Below are 20129 nucleotides of genomic sequence, written 5' to 3' on the forward strand. Positions count from 1 at the left end.
CAAGATATTTAAGTATATTGCCCGTGTTGTGATACATAACCACGAGATAGGTACTTAATTCTAATTTTTAAAGCTTACAAATTAGAAAATCTTTAAATATTTAAAAAAAGAAAGAAGATAGGTATAGGAAACCCTAATAAGAATTGAAAGCTAAGTAAATTTTCTACGCAATAGATTAGTAAGATACAGGGTGTTCCAATTAAAATAAGTAAGTTATTACAGCTTGAATTTGTTAATAGAACAATCTAATATTTTGACCACCCTGTAAAAGGATAGGTATAGGAAACCCTAATACAAATTGAAAGCTAAGTATATTTTCTACGCGATAGACTAGTAAGATACAGGGTGTTCCATTTAAAATAAGTAAGTTATTACAGCTTAAATTTGTTAATAAAACAATCTCATATTTTGACCACCCTGTAAGAAATTTTGTTGAAGTAAGCATCTGTTTAAGTATGCTAAATAGTTTGTTATTAAGATCCAAGAAAGAATTTGTTACTGGTTCTTAGATTCGTAGATATTTATTTTTTTCTAAAACCTTACATTTTCATAAAAATCGAAATAAATCAAAACACCCTGTACTTAGGCATAGGGAAACCTTATTAAAGTATAGCTTATTTTTTAAGGTCAATTCAGTAATGCCATCGGATATAGGGCATTCCATAAGAAAAAATATAACTTTGATATACCACTCTTTTTTGGAGCACCCTGTATAATTCACATTATTTTTAGATTGTAGTATTAAAGGCCCTGTATATTTCTGTGGAGAAATTTTTTTAAAATATCAAGTGGTTTTCCGTACAGAGACCGAGGCGAATAAGATGAAGCACCCTGTATAATGGGTATATATTATAGTTACAGGTATCAAATTCGGCAGATGATCTTTCATGCAGTTGGAACGAAGAAATGGCATCTTTTTCTTTACCGCTTGATTTGGAACCTTTGCCAAGTTTGTTAAATATATCCCCATGTACAAATAATACAAGCGCAAACTACAAGTAAGTCTCACAATATTTTTTTCAATATTTTCATATTCATATTTTATTATACTATACAGGATGTAACAAAAAGGCAGGTCATAAATTAAATCACATATTCCGGGACCAAAAATAGTTCTGTTCAACCTAAATTACCTAAGTACAAATGTGAACATAAAGTTAAGTACAACCCGTATAAGTTACAAAATTAAAATCCACTTTTTTCAATATATCGAAAACTATTAGAGATTTTTCTTGAAAATGTGTCATTCTTATGGCAGGAACATATTTAAAAAAAGCAGTGAAATTTGTGCACTCCATAAAAATATTATGGGGTTTTGTTCCCTTAAACCCCCCAAATACTTATGTTACTATTATTGTGGTACCATTAGTTAAACACAATTTTAAACTTTTTTGTGTCCTACTACTTTTTCGATAAGCCAGTTTTTATCGAGATATTTAGAACATTTTAAAGTCCACCACATACTTGTAAATGGTTAGGTAAGATTAATCATCATTATCATCATCATAATCATCACTGGCTCTACAACCCATGGTGAGTCGTGGCCTGTTCCAGAATCAGCTTTCATTTCTTACTATCCTTCGCCTTGGTTTTCCAATTTCGTACTCTTAATACTCGTAAGTTGTTCTCCACCTGGTCCTTAAAATGCCCTCTGGGCCTGCCTCTTCTCACTCCATCCACTCTTTGGTTATAAATGTGTTTTGACAGCTTCATCTAATTCGTGGCTAAGTGGCCATAAGTGGCCTAGTCACCGCAGCCGGTTTATTTTGATAGATCTACCACTACTTAGGCTCACTATAAAGGCGGTAAAGCTCAAAATTATAGCGTCTACATCATAATCCGTTTTCCTGCAGGTTAAGTAAACTAAAATATGATTTTCATAATATTATTATCAGGTCTCTATTATAAGCTTACTTAGACATTTACAAATATGTAGTTGATCTGAGAAATGTGCAAAATATGTTGATAAAATCTGGCTTATCAAAAAAGTACTAAGGGGCAAAAAAGTTTTACAGACATTGTGTTTAAATAATGGAGCCACAATAATAATTTAATTGCAACGTACAAAAAAGTTTCGGGAAGTTTAAGGAAACAAAACTCCAACAAAATTTTTATGTGGTGCACAATAATGTATATATATATATATATATATATATATATATATATATAACTGAAGGACTGAAGGATGATCACAGCTGTCTAATTAATATCAAAGTCAAAGGTAAAATTCATTGGATGTGCAGCTGGAAATGAAAGCCAAAGTGTACTCTTTTCAACGAGAATTTTACCTTTGACTTTTATATATATATATATATATATATATATATATATATATATATATAACAGGTATATAATCTTTGCTGAACAGTTAGGAAACAAAGTTGAACTATTGGGGCAGCAGCAATCTCAAAGAAAACTCTTTATAATAGTTCCAAGCTTTCGAAAATGTTTATTTTGATCATCAGGGAAACTACAATCATAAATAGACAGTATTTAACAAATAGGCTAACTGAAATCAATATTAATTGCTATCTTTGTGTTACCAAAAATCCAGAACACCATAGTTTCCTCTCACTAAACCAGGTGTCGAGGATCCTCAAAAACACAAAAACAACAAAAAATTGTTCTGAGAAATGCAGAGTCAATACTTTTACTAAAAACACTGCACATCACAAAACAATCTTACTAAAGAGTTATTTATATGTTATGTACTTACATTATTTGAGGATGTTGAGCCTAGTTGTTAAACACTGACATATAAAACGAAATTTTGTCCTGGTACAAATCGCAAATATAAATTAAAGTTAAAAACTATATAAAAAATTGTTCTAAAAATCGAGTATAAATTGAAAAAAGGTAAAATATTTTAAAAATTATGTATGTCAAATGGCATTTTTGAAAATGTCTAACAAATGTTATATCGATTTTTATTCAATTTTGTTTGAATTCATACGGAAACGTCACCACCACTGAACCAATTATAATTTTTTAATAAATGTTTTATAAATTTTGAAATAGGAAAATTCCGAAATGAGAATAGTTAAAACAGTTTTAATTAATGCAAAGTTTTTTAATAGTAGATGTCTTTTTTTATTATTATGTGATTTATACTGAAAAAATCTATAAATTATATATTAAATGAAAGAAGAATTTGAATTATTAAATTTAAATTGGTTATTTTTATCTAAAGTGAGTAAATAAGAATAAATTTCACTGAGATGCCTTACATCTGATTTTTTGTTTATTGAATTTTCTTCTTGAAAGAGAAAAGCCATTTCCAAAAAGAGTCTTTTGTTATAAAAGCTCTTGGCCCCAAATTTAGTATTGAACCTATACTAGGAATACATATTCCTATTAAAAAATATTATCTTGTATCGACAACATAACCTCGTCTATATCTGATACACTTGTAAGGAATGTACTGATAGCTAAATCTACAAATATTATTACTAATCAAATTCACAATTATTGGAGGTACCAAAGTAACGCATCTGTCTTTTACCATAAACTACTAGTTAAAACTAAATCTTTTCTAAAAAATAATCCTAATATTGTTGTTACAAAATCTGATAAAGGTAATGTAACAGTAATTTTATATAAAGAACAATATTTAGAATTATCTTCAAATATACTAAATAATAGAGAGGCCTATTCTATTTTACCAAAGGACCCAACTTCTTCTATTCAACAGAAATGTAATAAATTAATAAAATCACTAGTAGATACAAACCAAATAGATCCTAATACAAAAAGAAACTTATGTGTTATAGTGGTATTTCACCAAAATTTTACGCTCTCCCTAAAATACATAAACCTACACTATCAGTACGTCCTATAGTAGCTTGTATTAATGCTCCTACACAGTTTTTGGCTTCTTCTTTAACTGATATATTGACTAAAGCTTATGACACTAATAATGATTACTACGTAAAAGATTCTTTTGAAGTTGCTAACAAATTCAATAACTTTAAACTTCCACCTAATTATGTTATTGCAAGCTTAGATGTCGTGTCCCTTTTTAGTAATGTTTACTTAGATGCAGCTCTAAGAGCTATTAATAAAAAATGGTCTTCTATTCGTAACTTCTGTAACATTGAGAAAGACACCTTCTTAAATTTAATTAGCTTTTTATTTAATAACACATATTTTTCTTTTAATAATCAATATTATTCACAAAAATTTGGTACTCCTATGGGAGCGACAATTTCACCTATTATTGCATGTTATGTGATGGACGATTTGTTAGACGTAGTAATACCAGTACTACCTTTTGACCTTTGTTTTATTAAGAAATATGTTGATGACATAATACTTAGCCTACCTTCCAATGCCTTGGATGAAATCTTATTCATTTTCAACAGTTGTGATCCTTACATTCAATTTACCTTAGAAAGAGAAGATGAAAATGGTACTCTACCTTTCTTAGGTACTAAATTTATTCGTAATACTACTACAAACACCTTAATGATTGACTGGTACCAAAAACCAATAAGCTCAGGCAGGTATATGAATTACTGGTCTTACCATAAATTTTCTCAAAAAGATAATTTAATAAAACAAATGAAATCAAGGGTTTTAAAAATATCAGACAACTCATTTCATAATACAAATCTAAGGATATTATTTAATATATTCATTGACAATTCCTATCCAAAAACCCTTATAAAGAAATTACTTTTTAACACATCTGACATCTCATACACAAATAATAATAGTATTAACAACCAAAATTTAAATAATCTTACTAATATTACAGAAAACCAGGAACCCATTAACATTAAATATTTTTCACTCCCTTACATTAAGAACATCACACCAAAGCTATGCAGAATCTTTAATCAAATTAGTGGCATAAAAATAGCTAATAGTATCACATTATCTATAAACTCAATTTTTACTAGACTGAAAGATAAAACTCCTGCATTATCTTGTTCAAATATAGTTTATAGTATACCTTGTCATAGTTGTAATATGAGCTATACAGGTATCACCTCGAGAACTTTATCATCTCGAATAATATCACATAAAAGTGATTCTAGACTACATCCTGAACGTTGTGCTTTAGCAGAACACGTTTCCAAAGAGGGTCATACAATGGATTATCAATATACTAAAGTACTAGCTTCTAAAAACAAAAGACTCTTTTTGGAAATGGCTTTTATCTTTCAAGAAGAAAATTCAATAAACAAAAAATCAGATGTAAGGCATCTCAGTGACACTTATTCTTATTTACTCGCTTTAGATAAAAATAACCAATTTAAATTTAATAATTCAAATTCTTCTTTCATTTAATATATAATTTATAGATTTTTTCAGTATAAATCACATAATAATAGAAAAAGACATCTACTATTAAAAAACTTTGCATTAATTAAAACTGTTTTATTCTCATTTCGGAATTTTCCTATTTCAAAATTTATAAAACATTTATTAAAAAATTATAATTGGTTCAGTGGTGGTGACGTTTCCGTATGAATTCAAACAAAATTGAATAAAAATCGATATAACATTTGTTAGACATTTTCAAAAATGCCATTTGACATACATAATTTTTAAAATATTTTAACTTTTTTCAATTTATACTCGATTTTTAGAACAATTTTTTATATAGTTTTTAATTTTAATTTATATTTGCGATTTGTACCAGGACAAAATTTCGTTTTATATGTCAGTGTTTAACAACTAGGCTCAACATCCTCAAATAATGTAAGTACATAACATATAAATAACTCTTTAGTAAGATTGTTTTGTGATGTGCAGTGTTTTTAGTGAAAGTATTGACTCTGCGTTTCTCAGAACAATTTTTTGTTGTTTTTGTGTTTTTGAGGATCCTCGACACATGGTTTAGTGAGAGGAAACTATGGTGTTCTGGATTTTTGGTAACACAAAGATAGCAATTATTATTGATTTCAGTTAGCCTATTTGTTAAATACTGTCTATTTATGTTTGTAGTTTCCCTGATGATGAAAATAAACATTTTCAAAAGCTTGGAACTATTATAAAGAGTATTCTTTGAGATTGCTGCTACCCCAATAGTTCAACCTTGTTATATATATATATATATATATATATATATATATATATATATATATATATATATATATATAGATATATATATATATATATTTATGCACAGATATCAAAGTGAGGTCCTGACATTACGCGCACTTAGTGAGGACCGGTAGAAAACGTAGACATAATCGTTTCAACTCTTCATAGTGACCTTGACAAGTAAATAGCAATTAAAAAATGACGAGTATACACAAAAAAAATTACGTATATGTGCCCCGTATTGTTCAAGTATATTGCCACCCAAGTGAGGCCATTATACGCAGCTATTAAAGTGAGACTGTATATACTTTTTCGTTATGCGCACAAAGTGAGGACAACTTTACGTGTATATTTCCTTACAGCTCATCAAGTGAGGACCATACAGTGTTGTCGATAAATATGAGATTAATCGTTTCTACTGCCTTTTTCTGTATAACACAGTAAGAATTATTATTGTTTCGATGTTTCAGTCACTTGTAGTTATAAGAAGGATGTGGACTCTTTGTTCTTGCTCGTACTGTTTGTTAATTTTATAACATTTTAGTACCTCAGCATTAAATCACGGTAGCCTTATCGGAGACTAGCGTTAATAAAGAAATAGTTTTATATTTTTTAATAATTTACGTTAAAGATGGATAGGAAAGCAAGAATTTTGAAAATAGCGTTAGTTGAGAACAATAATAATCAAAATGGAGGATACAGTGATAGTTCAGTTATGTGAAATTTATATTGAACTTAACATATAAATATAAAAGCCCGACTTTTGATCTAAGGGGAACACAGTTTTTACGGTACATACATATCTGTCATTTGTCAACCCCTCCCTTCCATTTCCCCCACCCCTTATTTTTAAATAGGGAAGAGGGGCGTGTGCTAGCTCATTTGAAAGGATATTCAATTCTCTATCCAGTATTATTAACATTGACATAATTATCTATACAGAGTGTATTTTAGTATAGGTACTGTTGCCCCTGTCGATTTTCATTTTGAAACGACAATTTTCCAACCTTAATTTTAGTATACAAGATGATTTACTTAATTTAATTAAACTTAATGTACTTTTTTACTGACTTAATTTTACAGTTATTCCACTAGATGGCAAATACAGTGAATATGTGCATATGTTTTATTTCGAATAATCATTTTAAAATAGTTTTAGTTTTTTATTTTCTCTGAAAATTGTTGCAAGCTTCTTGTTCTTATACCTAAAATCATGTCACTACAAATTTATACGAGACTACATATTAAGAGTATAGAAAGTATTATAATATATGACATACATGCTTTTTTCCATTTATTGAAGATATTTCACCTTATCCTGAAACAATGCAATGTGACCAAGTGTCCTCAACTAAAAAAATATATCCCAGTATTTTGATATTAAATGTATTAGTCCAGAAAGCCACTGCGCATCCGCTAGGAAAAATATTCTAATTCGGATTTTTTGCACAATCTTACTCAAAAAGGACCCCTTTTAACAAATTTGCGTGTTGCCAGGACCAAAAGTTGGTCAAAAATTTTTTAAACGTTTTTTTTTTGTTTTTTTCCTAAAATAATTTTTTTTGCATGGAACAAAATTTTTTTAGGCTTTTTGGATCATTCCAAACAGAAAAGGTCTTTAGAGTGACTTTTCTCTAAAGTTGATATTTTTTGACATATAAGCGATTAAAAATTGCGAAATCGGCCTTTTTTAACCCTCAAAAACTTTGTGAAAAACTGAAAATTTGAATGTTGCCAAGGTAAGTAGATATTTTTTAAACATCGATTGATGAAATCCCGAAGAGTTTTTTGCAATACAGTATCAAAAACCCCTTTGTTTCTTAATTGCCAATCAAGCGTGCGCGAGACTATTTTCCACCGTTGCATGTGTATGCAGTATGGTGCAAATGAAAGGATTAAATTCGTTATTTCGTAAACCGGCGACTTTAAGGAAAAATCCCGAAACAGGTCGATTTTTATTTTTAAGTTATGATATTGTGACATATATGGTATACTAGTAACGTCATCCATCTGGGCGTGATGACGTAATCGATGATTTTTTTAAATAAGAATAGGGGTCGTGTGCTAGCTCATTTGAAAGGTTCTTCAATTCTCGGGCGTCTAATAATTTAATTTTTTTGTCAATTTGCCAAATGATTTAATTTAATAAAAAATTTTTGGACACCCTTTATAAAAAATTATGTACATGTTTATACTACTGAATAGAGAATTGAAGAACCTTTCAAATGAGCCAGCACGCGACCCGTATTCTCATTTAAAAAATCATCGATTACGTCATCACGCTCAGATGGATGACGTCACTAGTATACTATATATGCCACAATATTATAACTTAAAAATAAAAACCGACCTGTTTTGGGATTTTTCCTTAAAGTCACCGGTTTACGAAATAACGAATTTATTCCTTTCATTTGCACCATACTGTATACACATGCAACGGTGGAAAATAGTGTCGCGCACGCTTGATTGGCAATTAAAAACAAAGGGGTTTTTGATATTGTATTGCAAAAAACTCTTCGGGATTTCATCAATCGATGTTTAAAGAATATCTGCCTACCTTGACAACATTTAAATTTTCAATTTTTCACATAGTTTTTGAGGGTTAAAAATGGCCGATTTCGCAATTTTTCAATTTTTAATCGCCTATATGTCAAAAACTATCAACTTTAGAGAAAAGTCACTAAAGACCTTTTCTGTTTGGAATGATCCAAAAAACCTAAAAAAAATTTGTTCCATGCAAAAAAAAATTATTTTAGGAAAAAAGCAAAAAAAAACGTTTAAAAAATTTTTGACCAACTTTTGGTCCTGGCAACATGCAAATTTGTTAAAAGGGGTCCTTTTTAAGTAAGATTGTGCAAAAAATCCGAATTAGAATATTTTTCCTAGCGGATGCGCAGTGGCTTTCTGGACTATATAGTTTGTACTATAACCCGTATTGAAATAGATTGCAACATGTGTGTGTGGTTGGGATATTGACTGCGAAACCTAAGGCTTCATTCGCCTAATCATATTTACCTTTGATTCTTATAACAATAAATAAAATTGATTAGCATTTTATATCAATATGATTAGTGTTTTTAAACAATATCAGTGTGATATATCAGTATGATAAAGTCAAGATAAACAATACTATAACAGAAAGCTTTGAGGTCAAACAAGGACTGCGACAGGGTGATCCATTATCGTCTATAATGTTTAGCATATTACTAGAAAAGGTTATACAGGAAGCAAACATTAATAGAACAGGTCTGATCTACCACAAAAAGCATCAGTGCTTGACATTCGCAGACGATTTGGTAATCTTGGCTAGGAGCAAAATAGAACTTATAGAAACACTCATGAAACTCGAGGAGAGGGCAGCAACCAAAGGATTGTATACAAATGAAGCAAAAACAAAGTATATGGAATGGACAAATAAGCAATTCGTTCGGGGGCAATACATAACAATGACAACAGCGAAGGGAACACAGTATAAATTCGAAGAATTTGAGAGATTTGAGTACTTAAGAACTGTCTTCACAAGAGATCCTAACTGTGAAGAAAAAATATAAAAGAGAATTATGTCGGGCAATCGCGCTATATTTGCTTTTAATGGGTTGTTAAGAAGTAAACATATATCACGAAGAGCAAAACTAAGAACTTACAAGACCGTAATAAGGCCGATAGTAACGTATGCTTCTGAAACATGGGTCACAACAAAAAAACATCAAGAGTTGTTATTAGTTTGGGAGAGGAAAATACTGCGCAAAATCTTCGGTGGGAAAAACTTAAATGGACAATGGGTAAGAAGAACAAATAAGGAACTAACTGAGCTCTATCAAGATCCTAACATACTAGCAGTAATTAAGGCGCAAAGACTTAGATGGTTGGGCCATGTGCAGAGGATGATTCCATCTAGAATTCCCAGAATGGTACTATCTAGTGCATTGGCAGGGAAAAGACGAAGAGGAAGACGGAGGTCACGATGGAGTAATGAAGTTAGAGAAGATATGAGAAGAATTAACTTAAGGAACTGGGAAACAAAAGCGACTGACAAAAGGGAGTGGAAAAGAATAGTACATCAAGCCATGGGCCTACTAGGCTCGTAGTGCTTACATATTATAATATCAGTTTTCTAATATTATCCAGTTCCATATCCAGTTCCGAATCCAGTGGTTATATTTCTTCCGTATTGTTTAGTTTCGCTTCCAGTGATTGTATTTTTTTTCTTGTTTTTTTTTTGAAATATTTATTTATTATTCTATTACTATATTTTTTTATTGTGCTCATAATAGATTGCAACATTGTCTACAGACATGAATGCAGTAACAATAAATAAAAAAATCGGAGATCCACACCCCGGATTTGAAATCGAAACCTCTGCTTTACGAATCCGAGATCCGAGGTCTACCCACTAGGTCACTAGGCTATCGCTCTTAGACAATATTTTTTCCTGAAACGGGGAACTTTTAAAGCCGGGTCTAGACTATGTAACAAAACATGCTAATAACAAAGTTGTACAACTTTGTTATGTAACTTGTTATAATATAGCATGAGTATCCAGACTATATAACAAAAGACAAAACAACAACATGCGCATAAATTTTGCAGCATTTTAGATGGATAGCTGGTAGGTTAGGTAATATATAAAATTGCGTCATATAAGTATGGAGGATCTCTTCATAGCAACAGCAGCTTGTGTAATATTGTGGAGGCGACACCGGCGTGTTAAATTAATATTTTGGATGTGTCCTTCATTAGCAGCTCGAGCAAAATATAGGTAGTGGTACAGCTCTTTTAGCTGATCTGGAAAGAGATAACATAGACCCATCGACAGGAGACATTAAATGTGATGGCAGTTTTAAAAACTTCTTAAGAATAGAAAGTTCTGATTTTGAATTTCTTATAAATGAAATCGGCCATAAAATAGGCAGGAAAGACATTTCGAGATGCAATTCCAGTAAGAGAAAGATTAACAGTTATATTATTAGCAAAGTATATTTTTTAAACTTTTTACTCATTGTTTCAGAGAGGACGTATAACATTTCTGTAAAATTTAATTCCACAGTATTATCGTCTTCACCTGTTCATGATTGAGTGTCACTGTCTGTTTGAATTGGTGTAGCTGGAGAAGTAGCGGATGGAGGTGTAGTGGACGGAATAGAAAGGCTCAGATATATTGTATGATTGAGTGCCTGTTTGAGTAGCTGATGAAGCAGTCTGCATCTGTGTAGCGAATGAAGTGAATGTTACAGGTTTTATGTCTGAACACTCTGCTCTGTAGAGAATAGTATTTATGTCAAATTTAGAGTTGATTTGCACCGATTTGCTGTTAAGGTTCCGCGTACTGCTTTTCTTTTGTTGGCTTGAGTTATAGGCGTACGTGCATTAGTTTTAACTACAGTTTCTGTATCTATTTTCACTTCTATTTCAGTCTATTCATCGTGTTTTTTATTTGTTTTTTAAATCAATAAATGTAGCTCATCCCATAGCAATCCCATAATACTCGTTACTTACGAAATAGCTCAATTAAATGAGTAGTCAGTTCTTTCCACAATTTCATCGCGTAAATAACCCTACGTGAACAGAGTAAAGAAAAATCTAGCACAATCACTCCAGAATGAACAAGGCGATATGACTCCAACGGTTGCTGCTCGCGTAGGTACTATGCCAGAGAAATGTTTCAATAACATGTTTTTAGGTGTAGATCAGTCGCGGTGCGGTTTTATAACTTTCTTTGATGTTTACCGACATCTGTTGGATAACATAAAACATGCTATATAACCAGAAAAATGTTATACAACACTGTGTTTTAAAACTTGTTTATTTAAAATTTTGTAACAAGTTACAAAACTTTGTTATTTAACATGATTTGTTACATAGTCTGGACCCGGCTTAACGGTAACTTCTTATAGGTAATACACTACAATTTCTGAATATTTTTTCTGAAATCTATCGAATGGTACCAAACACGACCCCCACGGAGGTGGGGGGGTGGGTTACTTTAAAATCTTAAATAGGAACTCCTTTTTTTATTTCAGATTTGGATTCTTTGCGTAAAAATAAGCAACTTTTATTCGAAACGTTTTTTCTAAATACGGATAGGTGGCGCTATAATCGGAGAAAACGGGTGTTGGAAATGGAAAATTAAATTAAAATATGGAAAGTCCCCACTAAAGTAGAAAATTTTACTTAACTTTTTTGGTTTTAGAACCTAATAATCACAACCCAATAGGTCCCCAAAGCGCTCGAGTGACTGCACATTTAGCATACTTTGCTCCCCTACTATATATGTATTATAAATAATATGCGAAGTAATTATTAACCCAAACAACCATAATTCAACTTTTATTTACTAATAAAGAACTGGACGAAAGTGTCACATCAGCTTTTATGAAACACATGAATATTTACATAAAAAGGTAAGTAATCTGCTTGAAATCGATATTCCCAAAATCATCTAAAAATTGTTTATACTTGAGTACTTTGAGACTCTTGTATGAAATGTGAATACCGAAATACGATTAGGAATCTCCATTATGTAATTTTTAAATAATACATAATTCTTAGGAAATGAAAGGTATTATACAAACGTGTTAAAAAATACTACCTACTGAAATTTTTTGATGGCAATAAATGATGAATTGGTTTATCGAATTTATTTTTAAGGTGATACAGTAGCGATCAACAGGTAGCCAAAACGCGTTCCAAGATTGAGGCTGTAATTTTGAATATTTTTTCGAGATATTTGGCACACGTATTTGTAATATAATAGAGAATGGCGGTACAGAGCCCAATTTGAAAAATATATTAATATATGGAAATTACTCTGTAAATAAATACAATATTAAAAAAACGAGTCTGTACCGCCATTAAGAAGAACAAAAAAATACACTTTCTTCAAATAAACTTTTTTATCAGATGCCTAGATTTTGTGTCATTTTGGAACTACTAATGAAATAAAAAATTTTAGTAGTTCCAAAATGACACAAAATCTAGGCATCGGATAAAAAAGTTTATTTGAAGAAAGTGTAGTTTTTTGTTCTTCTTAGTGGCGGTACAGGCTCGTTTTTTTAATATTGTATTTAATTACAGAGTAATTTCCACATATTAATATATTTTTTAAATTGGGCTCTGTACCGCCATTCTTTATTATATTACGAATACGTGTGCCACATATCTCGAAAAAATATTCAAAATTCCAGCCGCAATCTTGGAACGCGTTTTCGCTACCTGTTGATCTCTACTGTTTCCTCTTAAGTAAAATATGTCATTTGGATATTTTTTTAAACTCGATAGATCCTAGGGACATGTCGGTAGATCGGTAGGATCATCACTTTTGGGAGTTTTGGGAATATCCCAATTGACAACGCAATATACACCGACGCCGTCTACAACGAGCGACGAATCAGAGATGCCAGATTGGGGTACTTTCGAACATTTTTAGGGTAATTTGAAAGCACATGGAAAATTTTTATAGGTTGAATTGGTTGGGGAATTTTTCGGGAGGAAAATTGAGCAAACTGAATTGCAATATAAATGTAATGTAACATATAACATTATATTAACATTATAACCTATCGAGTATTTGCTTCTGATTAAAAAAACCGAAAAATGGTTTTTGGAACAACCGCTTTTTTTGACCAGTTATAACCGCCAGGTTAAACCGTAAGTAAAAAACCGGTATAACCGAAAACCGGTTTTTTGTTCAACAACCGCCATCCCTACCTTGGTTGTTACAAATACAGTTCGCTGGAATAAGTTTTACCCCCCTTATTAACTTATTTATTTTTAGCACATAAGAAAAACGCTCGGATAGGTCGATTTTTAAAATAATCATAGTATATTATAGCGTCAATGTTTCGAACTTTACGCGATCCCTCTTCTTCAGGTGATAGGCACAACTTTGATTTTTTTAAATAGGAAAGTAAGTACATCATGTGACACCTCATTTAAAGGCTTTTTTCTACAACCGTGTTAAAAATGCAATTTTTAGAACTCCATACGTGCGTTAAAAATGCTACTTTAAGGCAGGGCCGGTTTTAGGGTTCTGAGCGCCCCTGGCAAAATAAAATTTGGCGCCCCTTCATATAAGAATATACAAATTTAATGCAAATATAAAAAAATAGGAAAAAATCAAAATTTTACCATAAAGAACTATGTAAAAATATATTTATTTAAAAAATAGTAGGATAGTTATTACTTATAACTTATCCAACATAGGGCATAGCATAGCGAGCACATTCAAGCGACGAAGAAGCGAGGTAAAAGATAAATGCACATTATCAACAACCAGTAAAAAATGTGTATAAATAACTATTTAGATGGAAAATAAGCCACAAATAAATTGAAAAAAATAATTTTATTATCGTTTCGACGCCCAAATCGGGTGTCGTTGTCAAAATACAAAATACTACTAAATTAAACAAAAATGTTGTTGCTTAGTAAAAAATTCGTCTAATAATTTATTTAATCTGACTCATTTATAGAATTTAATGTGTATAAATCTTCTACACGACCAAAAAACATGTTGATTGTGCGCAAGATATAGCTGCATCCCCAATAACTAAATTGAGGGAGTGATCCACTTAGCATAAAATAGCATGCGGATATTCTTTGCAAACGCGAGCTTGTACATCTTTATTTTTTCTCTTCCTTTTAGAGCCGTTGTGATATCCTTGGCCTTACAATCATCTATGCAAATTCAAATAAAATCATTCATTATTTTTTTTTATTATCTCATGAGCTTTTTATTATCTCTATGACTCGATACCTATAGAACCAAACTATGGTTTTAGGTATCGAGTTACTAGGACAAACAATATGCTGCATACTAAAATTAAACCCGGTACTGTGGGATAAGAACATCAGTATAAAAACAAAAAGAAGAAAATAATATAACACCATGACAAAAAGTATTCTGAATAATGGGTGTGAAAATTGAATAAAAAATACGAAAACCAAATGCAAAATAAGAGCAACAGAGATCGAATACCTAAGTAGAAGCTGTAGAAGGGATAGAATAAATAACATAGAGATTAAGAAAATAATGGTAATGAATTCAAGGGATAATAGACAACATAGAACAAAAGAGATTAACCTGGTACGGGCATGGCAGAAGAGCAGACCAAAATCGTTGATAAACAGAATAACAGATTGGAGCCCGATAGGAAGAAGGAAGAGAGACAGACCCCGAAAATCTTTTGGAGATAAAATGGACGAAGCAATATTAGAAAAGAAACCTGCAGGACTGGAAAAACAGAAAGAACTGAAAATAATGGTCAAGTGAAATAATACAGGAAAAACTATGGAAATCCAGGGTGGTCAAGAAAAAACAGGATGTTTCTAAATAAATGCGACAAACTTTAAAGGGTAATTCTATATGAAAAAATAATGACAGTTTGCTCTATAAGCGTATGTCAGCAAATACTTCGTTTCCGAGATATGGGGTGTTGACATTTTTCTTACAAACTGACGATTTCTTTATTGTTCTAAAACCGGTTCAGATATGCAAATGAAATTTGATGTGTTTTAAGAGGTAATTATTGCGCATTTTTTGACATAAAATTAATAATTTTATATCTACTGTTGAAATGGTGTGAATTTTTTTAAAGAAAAACATAGTACGCCACTAAGATATTTCAAATAACAAATCATTTTGGAATTACTCGTTCAATTTATGATATATACAAAAATCTATTATTCCTTTTTTTTCATACGTCGTTCGTGCCGTTTTTATGCAAAAAGTGAAACATCTTAACGCGTACAAAGTATTCGAAATAAATTTCTATATATTCATATTATGAAAAAGAACTTGTCAATTCTAATTCATATAGATATACCTGGTTTGTTTTTTTTTTATTTCAAATTACACACCCAAGGACACACGACAATGTTGATAAAGCAAAGTTTACAGAACAGGAAGACAAAACTATTTAACCATTGAGGCTATAATGACAAGCAGCAGTATAATAATATCACTGACTATTCATAAATTTGTTGATACTTCGTAAATCTAATCTTCGTGTATTTTAAGTATGTATGTATAACATTGTAATACCATAAAAGTGATAGGTATTACCTGACAAATGACCTTTAAAAGCCATAACAATTTTTAGGTTGCATTATTTTTATTAGAGAATTTTTGTGAGCTAGAAATAGTTTTCTTATTGTTACAATTATTTAATATTAATTGTCTTAGGAGTAATCTTAGCCCAAAGATAATCTATAAAGTCCAAAAAAATAGTGAATGTAAAAAATATTATATTTTTTTTTGTTTAGCTAATGCCTCGACAACTAATGGCCATTGGCATGGTAGGTACGGTAATTTTGAACAGTTAGGTACCTAGTGTCATGTGTAAGTAGTGTGTGTGTTGAGTAAGTGGCTTGTTACTTTGCAATGTCGACGTCATTGTCTTTGCAAAGAGACGCTAATTGTATCCGAACGTCTGCCCCGAACGTCTATTTACCCCCCTCCACGGAGGGGGGTAAATATTATATTTATATATCAGCGTCTCTCAAAATTTGGCGCCCCCAAATTCTGGCGCCCCGGGCGGTCGCCCGGCTCGCCCGCCCCTTTATCCGGCGCTGCTTTAAGGCACTAGTGCTTTAAAATTTTTATGGCACTGCAATTCGTATTGATGTATAGGCAATTTTGATGTAATGTCAAAAAAATATAAAAATGGAATGTCAGTCAAGTTCAAGTAAAAGTTTTTGTAGATATTGTCCTGTAATTACGTTTGTAGAAAAATTTTTGCATGATATGCGTGTTAAAAAGTGCATTTTTAAGGCACTCATGTGAATTGCAGAACTCGCTGTCGCTCATTCTGCAAACTTTCACATGCGTGCCTTAAACGTGTACTTTTAACACTTATATCATAAATAACTATTGAAATACTGATTACAAAAATTTATAGTATTTTAAGCCTTTCTGAGAGCATATGCGCAAAAATTTCGCTCGAATTATTTTTAAATGCGTTCATTTTTTTCGAATACTGAGAAAACCTTAAGTATTTTTAAAAAATTTAAACGCAGAAAGAAATATTATTGTATTATCCATGGTCGAAAGTCCTTGAGAACTTCTATAATATTTATTTTAATAAGTCACAGGGGTGAAAAAAAATAGTCTGATTTTTAATTTTAAATATATATTACAAAAGAAACTTTTTGTTCATTATAAGGGACTTTCTGCCCTCGGGAATAATGTAGTCTTCTATTTTGCGTTTAAATTTTTTAAAAATACCTATTAGTTATCTCAGGAATCGAAAAAAATAAATGCGTTTAAAAAGAACTCGACCGAAATTTTGCGCCTACGCTCTCAAAAAGGATTAAAGTATTAAACATTTTTGTACTGTTTGAATTTATGCGACGATTGACGATCCACTGTTTTAAAGATTGGTTGAACAGATGTTGCCAGTTGTATGGTCCTCACTATGTGTATCGTAAGTTATTCAACAGGGTATAGAATATACATGGTTAGAAAATATACGCCAAAGTCAGCGCCTCTATGCGGAAAATCTCTGAACTAAAAATTTATGTGGACCATACAAAGTGAGGTCCCACTTTTTTTTGTAAAAAAACAGTGTTTGCTATCAGTACATGTCTACGAAAAAGTCTTATATTGATTGACTAAGTGAGGTCCGTATACTGGACCTCACTTTGTACAGGACCTCACTTCAACCGCAGTTTCTTTTGATATGTGGCTCACTTCATACGCTGGGAGTAAATATATATATATATATATATATATATATATATATATATATATATATATATATATATATATATATATATCTACAAGATATCTGAAGAGGGCGAAACACATTTCTAAGAACTGGTGTTTGGATCTTTGATTCTATTCGAAAAATTTTTCCCAGCCCGAAATGGTGGATGTGTGAATTGTTCGTAAGGGGATTTTTCCACATTCTCTATTTCATCTATTTGATTTCGTACGAGTGGTCGTTAAACCAATAACCTTGGATCTTTGGTTCACTGAGTGTGTTTCAAAGATCTACATCTTATGTTTTTAAACATATATTTTACTTACTTTAAGTAATTAGGGAATTAAAACTTGAGACTGTCATTGTCGGATTTGCCGTAGACTTACGCACCTTCTATGTCTAGGTCTCGAATGTTGTTTTTTGATTAGAATGTGTCTAAAGATATTCAACCTCTTGTCTTTACCGACGAGCCCAGAGAGGTTGAAGAGGGCGAAACACATTTCTAAGAACTGGTGTTTGGATCTTTGATTCTATTCGAAAAATTTTTCCCAGCCCGAAATGGTGGATGTGTGAATTGTTCGTAAGGGGATTTTTCCACATTCTCTATTTCATCTATTTGATTTCGTACGAGTGGTCGTTAAACCAATAACCTTGGATCTTTGGTTCACTGAGTGTGTTTCAAAGATCTACATCTTATGTTTTTAAACATATATTTTACTTACTTTAAGTAATTAGGGAATTAAAACTTGAGACTGTCATTGTCGGATTTGCCGTAGACTTACGCACCTTCTATGTCTAGGTCTCGAATGTTGTTTTTTGATTAGAATGTGTCTAAAGATATTCAACCTCTTGTCTTTACCGACGAGCCCAGAGAGGTTGAAGAGGGCGAAACACATTTCTAAGAACTGGTGTTTGGATCTTTGATTCTATTCGAAAAATTTTTCCCAGCCCGAAATGGTGGATGTGTGAATTGTTCGTAAGGGGATTTTTCCACATTCTCTATTTCATCTATTTGATTTCGTACGAGTGGTCGTTAAACCAATAACCTTGGATCTTTGGTTCACTGAGTGTGTTTCAAAGATCTACATCTTATGTTTTTAAACATATATTTTACTTACTTTAAGTAATTAGGGAATTAAAACTTGAGACTGTCATTGTCGGATTTGCCGTAGACTTACGCACCTTCTATGTCTAGGTCTCGAATGTTGTTTTTTGATTAGAATGTGTCTAAAGATATTCAACCTCTTGTCTTTACCGACGAGCCCAGAGAGGTTGAAGAGGGCGAAACACATTTCTAAGAACTGGTGTTTGGATCTTTGATTCTATTCGAAAAATTTTTCCCAGCCCGAAATGGTGGATGTGTGAATTGTTCGTAAGGGGATTTTTCCACATTCTCTATTTCATCTATTTGATTTCGTACGAGTGGTCGTTAAACCAATAACCTTGGATCTTTGGTTCACTGAGTGTGTTTCAAAGATCTACATCTTATGTTTTTAAACATATATTTTACTTACTTTAAGTAATTAGGGAATTAAAACTTGAGACTGTCATTGTCGGATTTGCCGTAGACTTACGCACCTTCTATGTCTAGGTCTCGAATGTTGTTTTTTGATTAGAATGTGTCTAAAGATATTCAACCTCTTGTCTTTACCGACGAGCCCAGAGAGGTTGAAGAGGGCGAAACACATTTCTAAGAACTGGTGTTTGGATCTTTGATTCTATTCGAAAAATTTTTCCCAGCCCGAAATGGTGGATGTGTGAATTGTTCGTAAGGGGATTTTTCCACATTCTCTATTTCATCTATTTGATTTCGTACGAGTGGTCGTTAAACCAATAACCTTGGATCTTTGGTTCACTGAGTGTGTTTCAAAGATCTACATCTTATGTTTTTAAACATATATTTTACTTACTTTAAGTAATTAGGGAATTAAAACTTGAGACTGTCATTGTCGGATTTGCCGTAGACTTACGCACCTTCTATGTCTAGGTCTCGAATGTTGTTTTTTGATTAGAATGTGTCTAAAGATATTCAACCTCTTGTCTTTACCGACGAGCCCAGAGAGGTTGAAGAGGGCGAAACACATTTCTAAGAACTGGTGTTTGGATCTTTGATTCTATTCGAAAAATTTTTCCCAGCCCGAAATGGTGGATGTGTGAATTGTTCGTAAGGGGATTTTTCCACATTCTCTATTTCATCTATTTGATTTCGTACGAGTGGTCGTTAAACCAATAACCTTGGATCTTTGGTTCACTGAGTGTGTTTCAAAGATCTACATCTTATGTTTTTAAACATATATTTTACTTACTTTAAGTAATTAGGGAATTAAAACTTGAGACTGTCATTGTCGGATTTGCCGTAGACTTACGCACCTTCTATGT

At 31.8% G+C, this 20129-nt stretch overlaps 1 protein-coding gene across 1 annotated transcript in view; it reads left to right on the top strand.

The window, feature by feature from the left end:
- LOC114346228 (protein glass-like) overlaps positions 1-20129 on the top strand; it is an 898758-nt gene that overhangs the window by 201379 nt on the left and 677250 nt on the right. Inside the window, exon 3 of the mRNA XM_050651564.1 lies at positions 856-998. Within this exon, the coding sequence (XP_050507521.1) occupies positions 856-998 (143 nt within the window). The remainder of the gene's footprint in view (positions 1-855; positions 999-20129) is intronic.

This window comes from Diabrotica virgifera, chromosome 5, assembly GCF_917563875.1.
Source record: "Diabrotica virgifera virgifera chromosome 5, PGI_DIABVI_V3a".
NCBI lineage: Eukaryota > Metazoa > Arthropoda > Insecta > Coleoptera > Chrysomelidae > Diabrotica > Diabrotica virgifera.